The following is a 22,382-nucleotide window of genomic DNA, read 5'->3' as shown; positions in this document are numbered from 1 at the left end:
GTATGGTCAGACTACATGCTTTCTAGATCACATACAACAGGGAAGGGGGAGATCCTATCCACCAACCATGATATTGATAACAGTCTCCAGTGGAACCACATCCTGATTTCATTAGAATAATGAAGATCTGCCTCTGGAGCTGAAAATGAGATGTTCCCTATATGAAAAAGATTAGGTTTCTGTTAGAAAGGAGGAAGAGGGAAATGAATGTTGGGTGGGCAACCAGTACTGGGCATCACAGGTTTTTATTAGATTGTAATAAATGTTCCTATACTTTTTAAATTTAAAAAAAAGGTAAAATATTAAAGGAAGTTTAGAAAATGAGAAAAAAGTCATTCATAATCCTCCCTTTCTAAAATAATTAATGCCATTTTTAGCTATTCCCCATCAATCTTCTCATAAATGTTTTTACATAGTTAAATTATACTATATCTTTGTACATTTCTTTTGTTCTTATAGTTCTTTTTTTTATTTTTTTAACGTTTATTTATTACTGAGAGACAGACACAGAGTGGGAGCAGCGGAGGGGCAGAGAGAGGGGGAGACACAGAATCTGAAGCAGGCTCCAGGCTCTGAGCTGTCAGCACAGAGCCTGACGCAGGGCTTGAACTCATGAACCGCGAGATCATGACCTGAGCTGAAGTCAGTCGCCCAACCAACTGAGCCAACCAGGCACCCCAGTTCTTATAGTTCTTATGTACCCCTGGACCTAGTTTCCCCTATTTGTAACATATTAGTATGGTTCATTTGTTACAACTAATGAACCAGTGCTGATAACATTATTAACTGACATCCATACTTGTACTCAGAAATCCTGGAGTTTTAAAAATTGAATGTCCTTTTTCTGTTCCAGGATACCTATACATTTATTTGTTATCATGTCTCCCTATGGTCCTCTTGGCTATGAATTTCAACGTTATTTTTGAAGGACATTTACAAAAAATTTTTTTAATGTTTATTTTTGAGAGGCAGAGCATGAGTGGGAGAGGAACAGAGAGCGAGGAGAATCCAAAGCAGGCTCCAGGCTCTGAGTTGTCAGCACAGAGCCCTACATGGGCCCAAACCCATGAACTGCAAGATCATGACCTGAGCTTAACCAACTGAGCCACCCAGACACCCTTTGAAGGACATATTTTAATGCAGAGTAGTGGTTTTTAAGTGTGGTTTGAAAACCTCAAGCGTGGTTTTTAAGAGAATTGGCCAGACATTTTGATGCAACTTTGAATCATAGTTGTCCAAAAGCAGCTGTTGCGATCTTTTAAGACCATGAAGACAGAAACTACCTAGAAAGCTATAATATTGGAACTTTAACATATGGAAGGGAATTTTACTTGCAGTATTCATTTTAAGTAAAATTTACACCAAAATTAAAAAATGAAAGCAAACCCTTCTGTAAGACAAATAGGCAATGTATATAAGTCAGTTCCCTAGTAGGTCATGCTTCTGTTTAGATCCCAAGGTATTCTGGTTTTTAGGGTGGCAGCAGAATTTACGAGTAAAATAGCGTAAGATTTTTTCTGGGACATCTAAAGCCAAATGCTTGAGCTCTTTCAGCATGCTGACTGGTTAGATTTTTATCTCCTGCAGGCTATCCTGGCTATGGCGCTGTCCATTCTATCTCCGGTGAAAATCTATAATAAATGTATTTAAATAAGGTACTTGAGAAATGTTCTTTGGAACTTAGTAAAATAAATGTTAATTACTACTAATAGAAACTTGGAGTCATTGATTACATTTGGAAGCTGTAACCAGAATATAATTTTGTCTTTACGAGCCGTATTGTAATTTTGGTAAACAAGTCAAGATTCTTTGGATTCAGAATAGAGTCTGGTGAAAAAGTTTGCCAGAACAGAAAGCACCAATAACACTAAATAAAAGACAACTATTTTTCTTCATTAAACTTCAGTCAACATTCAGTGAGTGATAGGACTTGTTCTGACAATTAATATGAAGTCCATCTTTACCAGAGGTGGATTCGGTACTCAGCGCTAGTCTTTTGGGGAAATTTCTTCACTTCTTGGTAGGCCATAGTTCTTCATCTAGTAGTTTTTCAGGACAGGTTTATGAGAACTATATTCTTCGAGTTCTTGCACGTAGAAATCTTCATCTTCAAAGTCCAGTAGGCTTCACTAGGCTATGTGTCAGTGGTGACTTTCTGTATTAGTTTTCCCTGAGACGTGGCATATACTTTCTCCATGTGAAATTTCTTTTATTTCGGGAAAGTTGTCTTAATGGCATGGAAAATGTTTTCTATTCCATATAGCTAGTTCCTTCGGGAATACCCCTTATTCCAAAGTTGGGTCTCCTTCATCTGCCTTTCATATCTGTTTTCTCTGTAATCTTTTAAAACACTCTTTGTACTTTCCAATTTCATCTTCCTCACTTCTCTCAAGTTTTTCCTCAATGAACCTTATTTTTTTTTAGAGTTAGTCTTCATTAGTTACCTCCTTTCTTAGTTACCTCCATCAAAAATGACCTTCACTTGGGGCGCCTGGGTGGCTCCATCGGTTAAGCAACTGACTTTGGCTCAGGTCATGATCTCACGGTTCGTGGGTTCGAGCCCAGTGTCAGGCTCTGTGCTGACAGCTCAGAGCCTGGAGCCTCCTTCAGATCCTGTGTCTCCCTCTCTCTCTGCCCCTCCCCCTCCTCATGCTCTGTCTCTCTTGTCTCTCAAAAATAAACTTAAAAAAATTTTTTTAAATGACCTTCATTTTGGAGTGGTTTTATTTTTCTTCTCTACTTATTTCCTAGGTCTAAAGCACTAGGTTTTTATTTCCTTTTGTAAAATTAATGTTTTTAATATGCACTTGCATCTTTGAGCTCTTTCCTTATAGTGGTGATATATTCTTGTGAATATCTTTGGTCGAGATACCAATTTCTGTGTCCACATACTTACAGAATATGTTTTTTTTTTCTTCTTCTGCCATTTCTTTACCTTGTTTCTTTCTTCCTGTTGACATGCAGTATTTTTTTAATGAAATGTCTGGGATGTCTCCTTCCCATCTTTAAATAATGGTGTCTTCCCAGATTTTAGTACTATATTTTAAAAGTTGGATATTATAAAATGTCTTTTGTTCAAATGTTTAGACCCTTTCCCACTTCAGGCATAAGATAATCATTTTTGGCCATTCTAAAATCACCAGCTAAGAGTAGGGTGGCCAGTGTGTTTTAAGTCTGCCTCACAGAGACTGTTACTGATGCTTTCACCACATAGAACAATGTGTTTCTTTTCACACTAGTTTCATTCTCTGCATTCTCCGTATGATCTACCTCATTGTTTATACATCCCCAGAAACTATGCTATCTGATTTTGTGTAATTATTTTATGTGATTTGTGATACATTAGGGTAGAATCATTTGAAATTGTGTTTTATGGGTAAATGGTCAAATATATTGGCAATTTCATGTCTCAACATAATCTGTGGTTAACTTCTCTGTGTTATTACTCACCGCTCTTGAATCTTTACTTCCGAGTCATCCCTCAACTGGCTTGAATTGCAAATATGTTTTTTCCCCCCAGGAAATGGGTAGTATACTTTGTGCCTTGTTTTATCAATTGGGAGTTTAGCTTCCAATTCAGAGGAATCCTGACTATAGCCCTAGCAATATTAAAATCTTTCAGTTGTAGAGGTGAGTATTATTGGGAATGGGTCTTAAATATGATATTGAAAGGCCCAACTCCTCCCGTGCACTCTTGGTTCCCAGACCATGTGCTTGACTCTAGGATACTAAGAGCAACATTATATCCTAGAGGATAGCAGTCCAGCCTCATAAGATGTTGCCTTCCAATTTAGTTCATTAGTACGCTATTACACCATTCTAATCCGTGAATTCAGTGAGCTTTGCTACTTCTGGAAGACTAAATCCTCAGTTACGTACAGTGTTGAGTAATATGATAGTTTAAAAGATAATTTGGTAAATCTGTGGGTTGCGTTTCTATAAGCAAGATGGGTGGACCAAATGAAGGTAGCAAACCCAAACCCAGAGTTAGTGTTTCTTTCAGTGGAGAGAAGTAACTGCCCTCTCTATCACAGAAGAGCTCAACAAACTCAATCTGCTATCAAGTAGTTGGTGGGTCTTCTTGCTGTGGTTCTGAATCAGAGGCTCAGAGCTGGTTGCTGCTGGCATACTGGCATCCTGCAGGTGTGGTAGTCAGGTCCTCATTAGTGAGAGGAAGTTTATGCTGTGGAGCTAATTTTCTGCTGCTTTGTACCTTGTTTTTATTCCCATTGAGCAAACACTGCAGTGGTTGGCAAAGGAGGTTGGTTGACATTCTCGGGACAAATCGTCCTGCTTCCACAGTGGAAGTCTTTTGCTGAGCATTCTTATGGAACAGAAACAGTCATACTCTGGGTTCATTTCAGTAGGCCCATTTCATGCCCATGTCTCTTCCCCAGATGTCCTTGTCACCAGTACTCCAGTCTTTCTTCTTTCAGCTCCCTGTGATCTGCTAAACTTGTAGCGACTGCTCATCAGGCCATGTTTCTTCAGCCAAAGTAGACCATGGATATATTGCTTGAAGTTCTGCTTACAGGGAGGAAGTTTCTGCTCTACTCTCTTTTCAGAGACCACCCCTTAGAATGGATATAACCCTATCATAGTCCACTTATGATTCATGACAATGGAAGGTCAGTTGGAACTAGGCATCCAAGGTCCTCAGACCTTTCTGCATCCTCCTATATAATAGTGTGTGTGTGTGTGTGTGTGTGTGTGTGTGTGTGTGTGTGTGTGTGTAGAAAAAGAGTGTCTGGTTCTCTAAGTCTTATTCTTTGTGATTAGTACCCCCACATTTCACATGAGAGGCTCAGTGAGACCCTGAATTTAATGATGTAATAATTTACTGCCCTTTGAATCCACCCCACCCCCACCCCCACTCCGTACTTATCCTGGCAGCTGCAAGAGATTCAAAATACTTGTTTGAGGGGCACCTGGGTGGCTCAGTCGGTTAAGTGTCTGCTTTCAGCTCAGGTCATGATCTCACAGTTCATGAGTTCGAGCCCCACATTGGGCTCTCTGCTGTCCATGCAGAGCCCACTTCAGATCCTCTGTCCTCTCCTGTCTCTGCCTCTCCTCTGTTCATGCTGTCTCCTTCTTAAATCAATCAATCAATCAATCAATCAATCAATCAATAAAACAAAATACCTGTTTGATATACATAGGAAGTCCCTGAGTTTTCAGCTTAGCCTGGAATCAAGGACTTAGAGGCTGACCATGTAACTCTTTGCTTACATCCCTTTTTCAGGTTGTTCAAGCCTCTCACTTTCTGTGAGCTCCTTGATTTCTTTTCAATAAATTCCTTTTCCATTCAGTTAGTTTCTTGCGCTTGCAACTAAGAACCCAGACAGATAAAGGCATTAGTTTTAGAAGATGAATGTAGAAAACAGAACCTCAGGAACCTATGAGAATAATAGATGGGTTGGAAGTAACTCAGGTCCCATTAATTTCCAAAATGTCCTTCAATCTTCAAAGGCAGTGACAACAGATTCCTTAAATCCTCAATAGGAATTTCATTCTAGTGAACACAGGTAATAATGTAGTCATTTTGAAAATTAATGAGACTTGAGTCTTTAACTGTATAGAACCTTTTGTTTACTTTTAAGTAAGCTCTACACCCAATGTGAGGCTTAAACTGACAACCCTAAAATCAAATGTTCCATCTTCAACTGACTGAGCCAGCCAAGAGCCCCCTGTCTAGATTCTTTTTTTTTTTTAATGTTTATTTTTGAGACAGAGACAGAGTGTGAGCAGGGGATGGACAGAGAGAGAGGGAGACAAAGAATCTGAAGCAGGTCCAGGCTCTGACCTGTCAGTACAGAGCCTGATGCAGGCTCGAACTCATGAACCGTGAGATCATGACCCAAGCTGAAGTTGGACATTTAACTGATTGAGCCACCCAGGTACCCCCCCTCCTCTTTTTTTTTCTTTAAGTAGGCTTCGTGCCCACTGTGGGGCTTACACTTATGACCCTGAGCTCAAGACGTGAGCTGAGATCAAGAGTCGGACGCTTAACCGATTGAGCCACCCAGGCGCCACTCACAGAAATTAGTAAGAATCTTGAATGTTTAAGAAAATTGTAGGTGAGAACAAAGGCAAATCTGGAGAGCCAAGGACAAGAAGTCCAGTCATCATCTTTTATCAGGATTAGTTTGGCCACAATGCCAATGGTTCCTACCAGTGCTTTCTCAGAACAACATTGCCACTGGACACTGCTACTACCACTGCTATCACTGGAAACCATTCCGGCTGCCACGAATGAATCTTAAGCACCTCTCGGTTTTTGTGTCATTCTCTCCACATTCAAAGTCATGAGTTATGGCAGAGTCTAAATCATACACAGCGTGCTGGCCTCTGGTTTACATAGAATGAGAGGGGTCTTCTATAAAGGCCTGGCATTATGTAGCAGACTAGTCATTTCTTTAATGGAAACTGTAGTTCTTTGGCCCATTTACATGTCACGTAGAAGTCTTCTTTTCTAATTTGTATGCTTTTTCTTTCCTTTTCTTGCATTATGGCACTCAGTGGGACCTCCAATACCATGTTTAATAATATTGGTGAGAGTTAACATCCTTGTTGTCTTCCTGGTCCAGAGGGAAGCATTTAGTATGTCACCATTAAGTTTTGCTATTAGCTCTAGAGTTTTCATAGGGGCCATTAATCAAGTTGAGGATTTCCTGTTCATTACTCATTTATTCAGAGTTTTGATCATGAATGTATGTTGAATTTTGTCCAATGCTTTTTCAGCATCTATCAAAATGATTGTATATTTTTCTCATTTTTTGCTAATATGGTAAATTATATTGATTTTTGAATGTTGGACAAATCTTTAAATCTTCACTTGGTCATCAGGGTGCCTGGGTGGCTCAGTTGGTTAAGCATCCAACTCTCAATGTCAGCTCAGGTCATGATCTCACAGTTCGTGAGTTTGAGCCCACATTGGACTGTGCACTGACAATGTGGAGCCTGCTTGGGATTCTCTCTTTCTCTCTCTCTCTCTCTCTCTCTCTCTCTCTCTCTCTCTCTCTGCCCCTGCCCTGCTTGTGTGTTCTCTCTCTCTCAAAATAAATAAATATTAAAAATACATACATATTTAAACCTTGGTCATGATGTATTATCCTTTTTATATACAGTTAACCCTTGAACAATGCAGGGATAGTGGCACTGAACTCTCACACAGTTGAAAATCCGTGTATAACTTTTGACTTTTTCCAAATTTGACTACTAATAGTCTACTATTGAGTGGAAGCCTTACCAATAACATAAACGGCTAATTAACACATATTTTGTATGTTATGTGTATTTTATACTCTAGTCCTACAACAAAGTAAGCTAGAGAAAAGAAAATGTTAAGAAAATCATAAGGAAGGGAAAATACATTTACAATACTGTATTTATCCATTGAAAAAAAATCTCCGGTAAGTAGACCCACACAGTTCAGCCTCATTGTTCAAGGGTCAACTGTATTGCTTTTTCTGTCTGCTAACATTTCATAAGAATTTTCAGTCTGTGTTCACAAGGGATATTGACCTCATGAATCCTTTGTCTGATTTTGGTTTCAAGGTAATGCTGGCTTCATGAAACCAGTTGGAAAGTGTTCCACCCTTGTCTGTATTCTGAAATAGTTTGTATGGAATTGGTATTAATTCTTTCTTAATGCTGTACATGGCGGCATTTGCCAGTGAAGCTATCTGGGCGTGGAGTTTTCTTTGTAGGAAGGTTTTAAACTATGAATTCAGTTTTTAAAATAGATATAGGACTATTCAGATATTAGTTTCGGTTTGAATAATCTTAGGCAGTTTGTATCTTTCAAGGAATTTATCCATTCCATGCAAGTTGTTGAATGTATTGGCTTAAAGCCATTCATAATTCTCTTATCCTCTTAATGCTTGTAGGATCTATAATGATGTTTCCTCTCTCATTCCTGATTCTGGTAACTTCTTATTCTTGATTAGCCTCACTAGAAACTTACCTATTTTATTCTCTTTTCAAAGAATCAACTTTTGATTTTATTGGTTTTCTTTATTCTTCATTTTCTGTCCAGTGATCCTTATTTCTTAATTATTTTCTTCCTTCTGCTTACCTGAGATCTTACTTGCTTTTCTTTTTTCAATTTTTTCGGATAGAAGCTTAGATCACTGATTTGACACATTTCTTCTTTTCTAATATGAGCATTTATTTAAAACATAAATTTCCCTCAAAGTAATGCTTTAGCTGCTTTTCACAAATATTGACATATTGTGTTTTATTCATTTTGAAATATTTTCTGATTTTTTTTAGCCCACTGGTTGTTTAATTTCCAAATATTTATGGATCTTCCTGACAGCTTTCTGTATTTTTTCCCTCATATTTTTGCTGCCTTTGGCTTTTTGGTATGCTTTCTGGGAGATCACCACCTAAGTCGGAGAACATAGCACTGGTCTGAGCCTATGTTATATGTGAGCAGCCCACAGGCAACCTGCAGGCTGCCTCGAACCTATGCTGGTGGGCAGTTGTGTGTGCCAACTATGGGCTGGCTTCTCTTGGCTGGCACGTGGCAGGCTTCCCTGCTGCCACCACTTCCCAGTTCCAGTAGCAAGCCTGAAGATGGGAATTCATTAGAAGTCTGCATATGAGGCCACCGCATCCCCAGTCTCTCCCTCTACCACTGTGCACTTAAGAACTCTGACAGCCAGGCATCTACCCTTACAAAGGATACAGAATCTTCTTCAAAGAAATTGAATGGCTCCAGAGACAGCCCTAATGCCAGAGCTAAACTCCTTACAGGAAGACTATCTCCTATTCAACACCTAACTTAAGGCTTAGCATGCCAATACTTAGGAGAATTGAGCACTATCAGTTTTGTTTTATATGACCCACAGATGAAGAGTGATATTTGCCTTCTAAAGGGTGGAACCCTACCCATAGCATCAGAACTAGCCTATTAAATGCAATCTTACTTTTAATAGACCAACACCCCAAAATGTGAATGGTGGTTTGCCAAATGACCAGATTATAGATAATTTTAACCTTCTTCTTGGTGCATTTCTGTATTTTCTAACTTCTCTACAGTGAACATATATTACTTGTGTGTTCAGATGAAAATATTTAATGTATTAAGGTAAAAATTAGAATTGTGAAAAATATGTAAGTGTCAGATTCAGTCTAGTGAGCATGACTTAATGTGTAGGTGCTATGAAACTAATGACTGAACAGTAAACTGAGCTGATCAGAATTGGCTCTAAAGGTGTTTGCAAGAGAAAGAATTGACAAAAGGCTTTTACCGATATCAACTTGACTTTTTCATGAAAAACAATTGCAAGAGGCCCAAGAAAGGCCAGCTGGCCCAACTCCCTGCATCAGAATTCCCGAAGAAAGTTAAAATTATACTGTAGACAGGGATTTAACAGGACAAGAGTATCACTGTCTCTTCTCCTTGGCCCCCTACTCACTGGTGATGGTGTTCTTGCTGGGGAAATTTGGACAGGAGGTTTTGAAGATTTTCCTACTACCTTCTCTTTTAGAGAATAAATGATGCCTGTGGTCCATTTATTCACTAACATAGTTGTTCCTCTCTGTCCTGTCCACAGGCATCTGGCTAAGAGTCTTGGGCAGGCTGGTGAAATTGAGCCTGAAACAGAAGGAATACTAACAGAGTATGGTGTGGATTTCTCTGATTTTTCTTCAGAAGTTCTAGACTGTCTCCCTCAAGGTCTGCCCTGGACAATCCCACCAGAGGAATTCAGCAAGAGAAGAGATTTAAGGTAAATATCTGAAGCTCTTTAAGAACAACACGTTTCTACCTAACTTCACACTTAACTTCTTAGGGACGAGGCTCAGATATTTCCATCTTTCTACCAACGTTCAAGTTCAGTTCTATTGAGAATTAAGTGCTCTGTACCAAATATTGGCAAATTATGGTGCACTAAATCACTGCCTGTTTATGTACAGCCCAAGAGCTAAGAATGGTTTTTGTATTTTTAAGTGATTGGAAAAAGTCAAAATGAAAAGAATCTTTAATGAAAACTATATGAAATTCAAATTTTAGCATCCATTAAGTTGCATTGGAACGCAACCATGCTTACTTGGTTATATTTTTTTCTATGGCTATCTTTTTGTACTACAACATTAGGTTGAATAGTTGCAACAGAGACCATATGGTGTGCAAAGGGCTCTCTGGCCCCTTGGAGAAAAAGTATGCCCACCTCTCTTCTAGACCATTCTAATTTCAAAAGATACAACTGCCATCTTTTTTTCTCCTTGTTATGCCCCATAGGTCTGGTTGAATAAAGACAGTGTTATCTGGTCAGAAGTACCTTCCTTCACATGGGCCTCTTCAGGCACAGAGCAAAGGATTCAAAACTTCTGTGCTTGGAGCTTCATTTTAAAGCTTTACTTTTAGGTCTGGAATTTGTTGGAAAGTACTTTTGTGGTATTTTTATAACAACATCTTCTTTGAAGATGTTTCTTCATTGTGGGATGTTAGTTCTTTTCTGATATTTCTCTTCAGAATTTGGTTTCAGTACTGGCATTCATTTTGGATGCCACATGGAGATATTTAGAACCAAGAAACTTTTCGTACAACCCACTGAGGCTGTGGAAGGTTTTTCGCTAAGGTCATCCCATGTCAGAGTCATTTCCACCACACTTGCTCGCCTCTTGCGGCTGAACTTATGATCCCTTCGCGCTCAGTGCCCGTTACTCCACCTAGTTTGAGAATCCTCCTTCTCTGCCCCTCTTGCTGTTGTATCTTTTAGGAATTTACTGCCTTTTTTTTTTCTTGCCAAGCGTAAGCAAGGAAAAGGAGATGACAGTCCCCTTTCCTACTTATTGGTGGAACACACTTTATATTTGATGTCACTTAACTGAAGTCACTGTCCTGGCTTTCAGCAGTGACCACCACTCACAGAACTCCTGCTGGTCAGTTATCTCATCCTGGGCTTTAGATCTTGGGCCCAAACCTTACCCTCTCTGAACCTTCGTTTTCTCATATACAAATTGAGGGGCTTGTTTTCTGAGATCTTTTCCTAAACCTAGGAATCCATAAAAAATTTTTTACTGAGAATGAATGCCTGAACTTTATTGTTTGTGCTATAGGTCAGTGTAGCCATTCCACAGTAACTATCGACATTTGAAATGTACCTACCCTTTCACCCAAAAACTTGACTTCCAGGAATCCATCCTACCCAAAGAAGTGTACAAGGATAGATGTATAAGAATGTTCATTGCTGCTCCGTTGTAAAAGTGACACTTCCAATGTCCCTCAACAAAGGAATGGTTAAATAACCTGTGTCATATCAGCAAGGTAGCATTCCAGAAGCTGCCGTCAAGAGCTAGATCCATGTGGACTGTCCTAAAAGGATGACCATAATATCTTGCCAAATATATTATATAAAAATGCTCTCCAAATGTGCGTGTATACACATGCATACATGTATCTGCACATATAAAAGTATATATGCACAGAAAAAGGTCTGGAAGGAAATACATCGAACTGTTGACGGTGATTATCATGTGTGGACTCGGTGGAATAGCTGAGGGTAGGGAGGCAGTATTTTACTTCAATTTGTAAATTGCTCTATTTTTCGAATTACTTTTTAAAATAACTTTTATGTCTTTTAAAAATTATAAATGGGAATATCAGAAAAGAGAGGCGCTTAGTCTTTTCTAGCCTGATTCCTAGCCTATGGATAAATAATAAGGCACTTCAGCAGTCAGCCCTTCTAGCGTGTTCTCCATTGCTTCTCATAGCTCCACCTCACCTTTTTCTTTGGCTCCTGTTGCCTTCTGGGTTAGACCACCGAGCAGGAGGCCTTGCTGTGCAGAAGACTTCTTTTAAAACATGCTCATGTGTTCTGTGAAAGGTTCCAGAGATACAGGGAGCTCATAGGATGCCCTCTGCTATGAGCATAGCAACAGAGTTTTTTTTTTTTTTTTTTGAATCCACTTACACCTCCCAACACTTTTTCCTTGCCTATTACATTCCTTGCCTCTAGCATTATGTTTCTAAAATTCAAATCTGATTTATTTTACTCCTTGGGCTTAACATCTTTCAACTGCTTCCTGGTACCTGTAGTGGTAATCTCTAAACTTTTTTGAACACGCATTCCCAATAATGTGTATGTCTTTATTTTAAAATCACAAATATATTTACTGCTTTGCTAATTTGTCTTGTACATTATACACATAAAAGTAGAAAAGTGAGAATAAAATAAATTCTGAAGATATTTTTATTTTACTTTAAAAAGGTGTAGAAAGCTGTTTACTTTAAAAAGGTATAGAAAACTTCACATTAATAATTTTACTTTTGGTGAGAGCAGTATGATTGAAATTCTTTATTATTTTTTTTCAATTTTTGCTTTCACAGCCTACGATATAGAAACACAAAAATCTGATTATAAGTTCAGTGTATTTTGATACTTAGTTTTAGATTTAATGGTTATCAGAACTGAAAAAGATACCTCAGCAGAAGTGAGTTGAACTTAACTAAATCATAATACTCATTTTTTTTAGTCCTATTAACCAATTATATTCAGAAGTATAATCCAGCTAATAACTTTTCATCCTTCATCGTGTCCATCAGGTCTTGTGAACTAATTGAAAGCTGCTACATTTTTTTTTAGATTTTTTAAATATGGGCTCATAATCTGGTTATTCTTCCGTTAGCATCTTTAAAAACTAGTTAGAAAATTCTGTCAGGAAGTTTAAGTGTATAGATAGGAGTAGTTTTACAGTTTATACTCTAAGATCATTTTTAGGTCCCCAAATTGTCTAACATTTCAAACACCCTTTTTAAAAATGTTGTCTTAAAAATCTGAGTTTCTTATTTTATTTTCGTTTAGAAATCAATCACTTTTTTTCTCATTGTTAAAACATCACTTTTACCTTGAAGATACAGAGTAAGTGTGTTTATTTTTTCCTAAGGACCTGCTGGATAACGTATGATTGACGGTCATTGTTTTGAAATCATAATGTGGCTGATGATGAATTTATATTGGGAGGAGAAGAAATGTCAACTTTTCTATTTTCATGGTATTAGTAGAATTAGTATAGTTGAGCATTACCTTTAGTCTGTGGATCTTTGTAATAATCTTTTTTAGCCACTTGCCTATTTTGTAATGATTAGTTTAGCTAAAACTAGGTAATTTCCATAAATCCATGTACGGGGCATAGGCAAATACCCACTGATCACAGTTGGCTGAAAGCATAGGAAGTAATTGAATGCCATTCATGGGCAGTAGGGATACGGTATTTGGACGGAGTCGTGACAGAGGGGAGAGGTACTGGGTACAAGAGTTTGTAGTACTATGATTTCTTCTGCTCAGGGGTCCAGTGCCTTCGAATTAATGTCAGAAGAACTCGGAATGAGTCCCAGCACCCGCTAAAAAACATGTGCTGTGAGTAAATTAATACATACTGTATAAACTCCCAAGTAAAACCTTTGCCATTTTCCTTTTTCTGTCTTCTATATACAACTATTTATATATATTATTTTTATATGTGTACATGTAACATACTCCAAGTACTAAGTTAGTTACTGGAAATACAAAGACAAGTGAGGCCCAATTCTTGTTCTTTAGGAATTTACTCTTTCTCAGGGAGACAGATGTACACTCAGATAAATAACTGCAGAGTATCGCAAGTGCTGTCATATCAGTATGAACAAACTGCCAAGGGCATTGGTGCTTGCGCTGAGATCTGAAAAGTGAGCAGGCATAGAGGGAACTAGAGTGACTAAAGCAGTCTTCATTCAATGATAGGCTGCAGCTGCAGAAAAGGTGACACCTTCCTCTAAGACTCCAGATCCTTCTGTAACCGGGCTCACAGCTCCAATGGCTTCCTGACCCCTTCTGCTCGGCCACCCTGCCGTGGAGGCCGCAGCGTTACTCTGGCTGTAGCTACGTAAGGACTTCTACATACCCGTTTAGGTTTGATATTTGAACAATTATATTTGGAACAGAAAAGTTCCATCAATCTTTAAACCTCATAATCCAATTATGTCAGTAAAATTCCAGTTTTTTAGTCCAGTGGAATTGGGGTAATATTTTGCAAACTGAAGTTGAGAGAAATAGTGTTTATTTTGAAAAGAAAAATGGTTGGTTAGCAATTTTCAAGAAGGAAGGCTGGTGTGAACTCCTAGGGGTGATCTGGCCCTTCTGATCGGGAACACCATTTTTCTGGACCTAGAGCTCTAGTCCCTGGAGAATCCCTGCTTGCATGGCCTAGACCTGCAGCTCTCTTTAGCAGGGCATCTGAGGTTAAAAAAAGAGAAGAAAAGGAAAAAGCAAGCGACACCAATACTTCAGGCCTTTGGGGATCAGGAAGAGAATGTATCCAAGGAAACTGCTCAAAGGGGGTTGCACCAGAAGCCCAAGAAACCCCAAGGTTATTTCTGAGACTGGCTCCAATTATTGCTAATTTCATTCTTATTATTTTCTTTCCTTTGTTGCTAAACTGGAATAGGAAACCAAAGCTTAAAAGCTCAATTAAAGTGGAAAATGGAAACCTAAATATTGGAGGGGGAAAATACCACGCTAAACTGATTTTTATATTTTTCCTATAGTTAGTAATATTGTGGAAGTTTGGATCACATCACTTTTCAGTAAAATACGAGCTTCCTTGAAGTAGAGGTGGTATCTATCACTTTTCACAGGAGAACTTGTGGGGATCTATTTCTTTACTGTCCCCTCAATAAAAAGGGTGCCCAGTGACCTCCACTGGACCATTACAAATGTGAAACTTGGCACTTAAAATTGCTTGCTCTAAATTTTCCAATTGCTTTCTCTTTTTTTTTTTTCCATTTAATGTCCTTCTGCCAACTAGTGATTTTATTATTATAAACAGGACATTGTATTCACTTTTAAGAAGAAATATGAAGCTGGAGGTAAAATTACAAACTGCAGCTTCTCGGCTGCCAAAATAGAAAACAGTGAGCTAAAAATACTGAGCACAGAAAGGGTGCTGTGGCAAGAAATATTGAAATATCTTCAAGATGGAACTGTTCCAAATAGACAGACATTTCCTTTCACTCCAGGTAAAACCAACCTTGAAATAGCTCCTTGAAAGGAGAGACATATAATACTAACCTCTTTCAGGTCAACCCTTTTGTGGGAAAGCTTTCAAACATAACTAACCTTAAATGACTAATGATCTTGCTGTTTATCAGGAAGTCCAGTATGATTAAATTGCCATTTAGAAAAGGTTCCTCTGGTGAGGGAGTGTGGCAGCATAGAAGGAGGACCAGAAGGTAGTCCCAGCTCTCCTGGGAACCGGCGGGGTGACCTTGAGCAGATTAATTAAATTTGGGGAGACAGAGAGAGAGAGAGAGAGAGAGAGAGAGAGAGAGAGCGCGCACTTTCATCCTTTGTAAAATGGATTATTCGATCAGGTTAGGATTTTCCAAAAAGTATTGGTAGGTCGTGAGTCCTTTGGGATTTTAATAGGCTGTCATGAAGTAAAAGGGTTCTGTGGCCAAATATTTTTAGAAAACAGTGGGGTAATAGATTTCTTAGAGCTTTTTCTCGTGGATCATCTCATGGACCTAGTGTTCCTCAGACTAAATATTTCAAAACGTACTCACTCTGATGGAGTATGATTCTGGGTTTGAGATGTCCTTTTGGAGTTATTCACAATCATCTCATCCTTGCACTTGAAAGAGATGGTATTCCGTCGGTGACCAGCTGCCACACTTATCTGACAGATACATTGACTGTGCCTCCCTGTGGGCTATGCAGAAAATCCAAGGATCATGCTTTAAATCTCAGCTCTTCATTGCCAAGGGAATCCCTTCTTTCCTTACCTGGAACAGAGCAGCATTAAATTGTTCTGCATTAAACAAGGAAGCAGTCATTGTCATTTGAAACCACTGACAATATTATTCCATTCACATAAATCCCAATTCACTGTTTATGAAATTACAAGTAACTCATAGGACATAACAAAGATTAATGGGGCCTAATGCTCATATGGAGTAGCGGCTTCTCAGAGCTCTATGCTCTGCCTGTTCTGCTGATGTCACTCTCACATCTCTCCACTTTTTAATGCCTGGGCTGGAGATAAAAGAGGGCACCTTCCAACAGAAAGTTTTGGGAAAGAAACAAGCCTCCCACCAAAGATACTGGTGCGTGGGAAAGGAAGGTGGAATTTGAAAATGGGAGCCATGAGAAGTACATAATTGTATGGACAGATCATTCTTAAGACGAGAAAATGTTGGGTAGCTTGATAATTCATATCAGTATAAGTGAAAAAATGAAGTTATCAACTTTATTGACAATAGGAAAAGAGGGAAATAAATTTCTTAGCTTCCTCGTGGTATCCTGTTCTGATTCAGCCCTTCATCTTTCCCCAAACCATTTTACTCTCTCATAGCTCTGCATCTTGCCCCTGCCCTACCCTGCCCTGCCCTTCGTCTGCTTTCCAGGGCCCGTCTTACCTGCCTTTGCCGTCTCACTCTGGAATAGTTAGTCATGCCCCACTCTCCTCTCCCTTCACCGTTTGTTCACACCTATTTTATAGCACTTGCCACACTGCACTCTAACTCCCCTGTGGGTGACGCTATCCTGACGGGTCGCAAAGCCCCCAAAAACAAGGGTTCGGGCTCACTTGTCTTTCTGTTTCTAGACTCTAACTCAGTACTTGGTATATAATAAATTACATACGTAAATACACACGTATAGGATAAAAGGGGGGGAGGAAAAGACAAAGTTTTGTTTAGAAAGCGTTGGCAGAATATGTATTCATTGGTTGAATATAACGTGTTTTAAAGCAAGTTCTGGGATTCGTTCCTGTTTCTTTTTAGTATTCCTGGGAAAATGAATATTGACAAAACACAATCCAGTGCCTTCAGAGAGTTTGCTGTGTAATATGAAAATTGATTAGGAAAACATCTTAAAGAATAAATAAAATGTTATAATTACTTTAGTAAAATGAGGAACAACTTCTGTTTCTGACAAAGATAGAGTGCCCCCATTCCTCCTGGCCCTCCTTCTTACCAAAAATATGGACATAACACAACAAACAAGCATGGGAAGTTCCAGAAAGGTGGAAAAGAGAAGGCAGTCTGCACAGGGGTCTCAGGACTTAAGGAACATACCAGTGATCCCCCTGGTTTTCCTCATTGCCTCGCTATAGCCCAGACAGGGTGTTGCAGAAGTCGCCAACCTGGAATGACCAAAAGGCACAAGAAGAAAGATCTTTAAGAGAAACCTTTCTCCTCCAGCCAAAAGACCAAGGAAAGGGTGGTCTAACAACAGAAACCTTTTTGGCAATACCCACCATTCTCCAGCCAAACACCAACAGAAACGTGCACGTGCACTCACATGCACACGCCATGGTTTCGTTGGGACCGAGCAAGGTGTTAATATTCCATACACCCCATCCTATCCCATGAACTCAAGCAGCAGCGCCCTAGTTTCCCCTGCCTGGTGGTGTCTGTGGAGCCATACAGTGACTTCATCTTCTATCCTGTCTGCCACTTGCAGGTGACGCTCTGATTCCACTTTGGGAGGTGTAAGATCTAGGCGGGGCTAATCTTCCATCCCCTGCGCGGCAGAAGTTGTTGGTAGTGTTTGCCTTCCCCTGCTAGGGTAGTGTCAGTGGAACCAAGTAAGGAGCTTTCTTCCTTCCCCTTCCCAGTGGAAGCAGGCATGCTCCGGTTTCCCTTTTGGGATGGTGTCCGTGGAGCCAAGCGAGGAGCAGACCCTATTCCTCATCCAGTGGGAGCAGGTTGTGTTCTGATTCCTCTGCTCGGGTAGATTGGCAGAGCTGGCAGTGGAGCTGAGCTTCTGTCCCCTCTCCAGCGAAAGTAGGCAGTGTTCCAGTTGTCCATGAGAATAGTGCCGGCAAGTCCCAGAGATGAGACGAGCCTCCTTCCCTGCCTGGCAGCAGAGATGCGATGAGTCAGGGCTGGTTTCCACAGCACTGTCACTGTCAGTGCAGCTCAGTGCCAGCTGAGCCTGTACCTCCTGCCACCATAAGCAGAGACCTTGGTATAGAATCAATTATATTTATATACAGAAATATCTCACTCACCTACTCCCCACTCCTAATGTCAACAGGGAGTTGAGCTTCTGCCCCAAAACTAGTGATAAGGCAGTATATATCAGATTTTTGCTTTTCCCCTTCCTGGTGGTGGTGGGGCTTAGCAGGGAGTTTAGTTTACACCCACACTTGGAGTCCGTGAGACAGTGTGAATTGGTGCCCCCTTTTGACCAGGAAGATGTCGGCAGGACTGATGGGAGGGATGGATTGCGACTTACAGTGAGGCCTTGTGAGTCTGTGCTGGGTTGGTAGCAGCGGGATTCAGTAGGAAGTTGAACGTGTACACTCACCTGGCCCTTCAGCTACACCTCGGTAGGAGACTGCTTACAAAAAACCCCACAACAGACCATATAGGATCCAGAGTCTCCTTCTTAATATAACATCCAAAGTGTCTAGTATACAATTGAAATGCACTCATCACACCAGGAAAACCATAATTTGAATGAGAATGTATAGCCGATATCAGTACCAAAATAAATCACATGTTGCAATTATCTGACAAGGATTTTAAAGCAACCTTTATGAACATGCTTTAACAAATAATTACAAATTCTCTTGAAACAAATAAAAAAATAGAAAATCTCAACAAAGAAATTTTTAAAAAACCAAATGGAAAATATCAAAGTAAGAAATACTGTCACCAAAAACAAAACAAAACAAAAACTATCCAGAGCTCAATAGTAGATTAGAGATTATAGGATAGAATTAGTGAACTTGAAGACAGATCAATAGAATTTACCTAGTTTGAGCAAGAAGGATTTATGCGCTTATAACAAAAGAGCTAACATTTGTATCATCGGAGTCCCAGAATGAGAGGAGAGAGTGAATGGAACGGCAAATGTATTCAAAGAAGTAATGGCTGATAACTCCCCAAATTTGGCCAAAGATAAGTCTTCAGTAAACTGGGCTGACTCCTGTAAAGAAAAACACACTCTTCTGTGTGTCCTTGACTTTCAGTCTTTGACTACAACACTACTTCACTTCTCATGCCAAAAGTGTGGGTTTTCAATTCCATAAACATCTCTGTGGCACCAGGTGGGTGTCCTGTAGTTGAACTCAATTCTCACACTGTCAACCTAGAGATAGTATCAGATTCCATAGGTTAGGGGCTCAATCCCACAAGACTGCCCCCTCCAACTTCAAATGCCTGTTGCAAGTCCAGCTTGTTACCTGTGCTTCTGTCCAGCAGGCCATAAATTGAGGATTCCTAGGCCCCTCCTCGGGTTTGATTAATTTACTAGTGTAGCTCACAGAACTCAGTCAGGAAAATAATTTACTTACTAGATTACTGGTTTCTTGTAAAAGAATAGGACTCTGGCACATCTAGATGAAAGAGACGCATAGGGCAAGGTCCGAGGGACCATGGCATGGAGGTTCCATGCTTTCTCTGGACACGATGTCCTCTCAGCACTGCACACACATACACCAGCCTGGATGCTCTCTAACCCTATCCTTTTGGGTTTTTATGGAGGCTCCATTACATAGGCATGATTGATTAGATCATTGGCCAATGGTGAATGAATTCACTCTCTAGCCCCTCCCCCCCTCACCTGAGGTTGGAAGTGGGGCTGAAAGTTCCAGCCCTTTGATCACATGGTGGTTGATGCCCCTGACAACCAGCCCCCACACTTAAATGCTTTCCAGAAGTTATCTCATTAACATGAACTCGGGTGTGGTTGAAAGGGATATGCTATGAATATCAAAAGACATCTTTATTGCTGTTATCATTTAGGAAAGTCTAAGGGTTTTAGGAGCTCTGTGCCAGAAACAGGGATGAAGACCAAATTTATATTTCTTATTATAAATCACAACATCACAACCCCAAACAGCATAAACCCAAAGGAACTAATGCCAAGACGCATCATATTTAAACTTCTAAAACCTGAATACAAAGAAAAAATCTTTGAAGCAGAGGGAAGTCTTTTAAGAGAACACCAATTCAAATGGTAATAGTTTTGCATTGGAAACCATGGAGGCCGGAAGAAAGTGGCAGATTTCTCAAGTACTGGAAGAAAAGAACTGTCAACCATGAATTCTGTTTCCAGCAAAAATATCCTTCAGAGATGAAGAGGAAATAAAAGCGTTTTCAGACATAGGAAAGCTAAGAGAAGTTGTTGCTAGCCAATATACCCTGAAGGGATGACTGAAGAAAGTTCTCTAAACAGAAAGGAAATGATAACATAAGATGACTTGGAATATCAGAATGGAAAGAAGAATATGAGAATGGGTAAAAAATGGGAAATACCATGAACTGTCCTCATGAGTTTCTTAAATCACATTTGGTGGTTGAAACAAAAGTTCTAGCACTAAATAATGTAGTGCTCAAAGTGTGTGGGAAAACTATTTAGAATGTAGACAGGGTAAAGGAACCTAAGTGGAATTCAGGTTTCTTGAAGTAGTAAGAAGTTGATACAGTAGACTGTACAACTTATGTATATTGTGGTACCTAGAGCAACCACTAAGAAAACTACACAGTGGTAGCTTTATAAACCATCAAGATGGAATCAAAAAAATAATGTTCATTTAACCTACAAGAAAAACATTGTAACGAGAAAGAGAGGCAACAAACAGAAAACAAAATGTAAAAATGGCAACTTAACCTATAACATATTAATAATTGCTCTTAATGTAAATTGGCTAAAAACACCAATTAAAAGACAGAGATTAGTGGGATGGATAAAAAAGCATGATCCAGGGGCGTCCGGGTGGCTCAGTTGGTTAAGTGTCCGCCTTCAGCTCAGGTCATGATCTCATAGTTTATGGGTTTGAGCCCCACATCAGGCTCTGTGCTGACAGCTCGGAGCCTGGAGCCTGCTTTGGATTCTGTATCTCCCTCTCTCTCTCTGCTTCTCCCCTGCTTGCATTTTTTCTCTCTCTCTTCTCTCTTCTCTCTCTCTCTCTTTCTCTCTCAAAAATAAATAAACATTTAAAAAAATGATCCAGTAATTAGATTTCTAAACAAACTTATTTTGAATACAGTGACATAGGTGGGTTTAAAGCAAAATGATGAAAAATGATATACCATGCAAATATCAATTTTAAAAAAGCAAGAGAAGCTATATTATCATCATCAGATAAAATAGACTTCAGCGCAAAGAAAATTACTAGAGACAAAGAGGGACATAATGTTAAACGGATCATTCCATCGGGAAGGCGTAGTGGTCTAAACTGTGTATGTACCACACAACAAAGCCACTTTGGAGAACATTTTGGCAGTTTCTCAAAGGTTTAAACGTAGAGTTTATGACCCAGTAATTTGACTCCTATAGAATGGAAAACATATCCACACAAAAATTTGTACACAAATATTTATAGCAGCCTTATCTATAATAGCCCAAAATGGAAACAATCCAAATGTCCATCATCTGATAAAGGAATAAACAATATGTGGTATATCCATGCATTGCAATATTATTTGGCCATAAAAGGGAAAAAAGTACTGCTACGGGCCACAGCATGGAGGAACCTTCAAAACGTTATGCCAGACGAAAGAAGCCAGATATAAAAGGCCATGTAGTGTATGATAAGAAAGTCAATTAGTGGTTGCTAGGGGCTACGGGGAAGGAGGAACAAGGAATTACTCTTAATGGGTATGGCGTTTCTTTTTGGGTCACGAACATGTTATGGAATTAGGTCGTGGAAAAGATTACACAACCCTCTGCAGAGACTAAAAACCTCTGATTCATGCATTTTAAATTTTTATTATTTATTTTTTTTTTTTTTCAGCTAGCTGTAGTTGCACTTTGAATAAACCTCATTCGTACTGCCAACTGCACAAAGATTGAATCGTACATGTTAAAAGGGCGGGTTTTATAGTATGTGAATTCTATCTCTAGATAGAAAAACCAATGCATGTAATCTATCCTATCAACAGAATAAAACATAAATCATATCTTGTCAGTTATTACAGAAGAGGCATTTGGAAAAAGTCCCAACACACGTTATGTACTAAAAACTCTTCAGCAGGTTAGGAAAAGAGAAGACTGTCTACTTGATAAAGAGTATCTGCAAAAAACTAGAAGGGATAGGCACATAGATGAATGAAACAGAATAGAAAACCCAGAGTTAGAGCCACATAAATATGCCCAATTAATATTTGATAAGGAGCAAAGGCAACTCAGTGGAGGAAGAGTAGCCTTTTCAACAAATGGTGTTGGAAGAATTGGGTGTGCATTGGCAAATAAATGAACCTTGGCCTAAACCTCATGCCTTGCGCAAAAACTAACTCAAAAGGGATCATAGACTTAAATATAAAATGTAGAACTGTACAACTTTTACAGAAAAGAGCATAGGGGCACCTGGGTGGCTCAGTCAGTTAAGTGTCCGACTCCATCAGTTAAGTGTTCGAGCCCTGTATCAGGCTCTGAGTT

At 39.4% G+C, this 22,382-nt stretch overlaps 1 protein-coding gene across 9 annotated transcripts in view; it reads left to right on the top strand.

Annotated features, from left to right (window-relative positions):
• The window catches only part of DIS3L2 (DIS3 like 3'-5' exoribonuclease 2), a 350,479-nt gene that overhangs the window by 169,167 nt on the left and 158,930 nt on the right, over window positions 1–22,382 (top strand). For all 9 annotated transcript variants that reach the window (XR_007154750.1, XM_047870804.1, XM_047870806.1 and 6 more), the window contains one exon: window positions 9,564–9,737. Coding sequence is in view for 8 of the 9 variants with exons in the window: in XM_047870804.1 (XP_047726760.1) it covers window positions 9,564–9,737 (174 nt within the window). In the remaining variant the exon portion in view is untranslated. The remainder of the gene's footprint in view (window positions 1–9,563; window positions 9,738–22,382) is intronic.

The sequence above is a fragment of the Prionailurus viverrinus genome, chromosome C1 (genome assembly GCF_022837055.1).
Source record: "Prionailurus viverrinus isolate Anna chromosome C1, UM_Priviv_1.0, whole genome shotgun sequence".
Classification (NCBI taxonomy): Eukaryota; Metazoa; Chordata; class Mammalia; order Carnivora; family Felidae; genus Prionailurus; species Prionailurus viverrinus.
The sequence above is the reverse complement of the archived record's forward strand: the minus strand, read 5'-3'. Positions and strand labels throughout refer to the sequence as shown.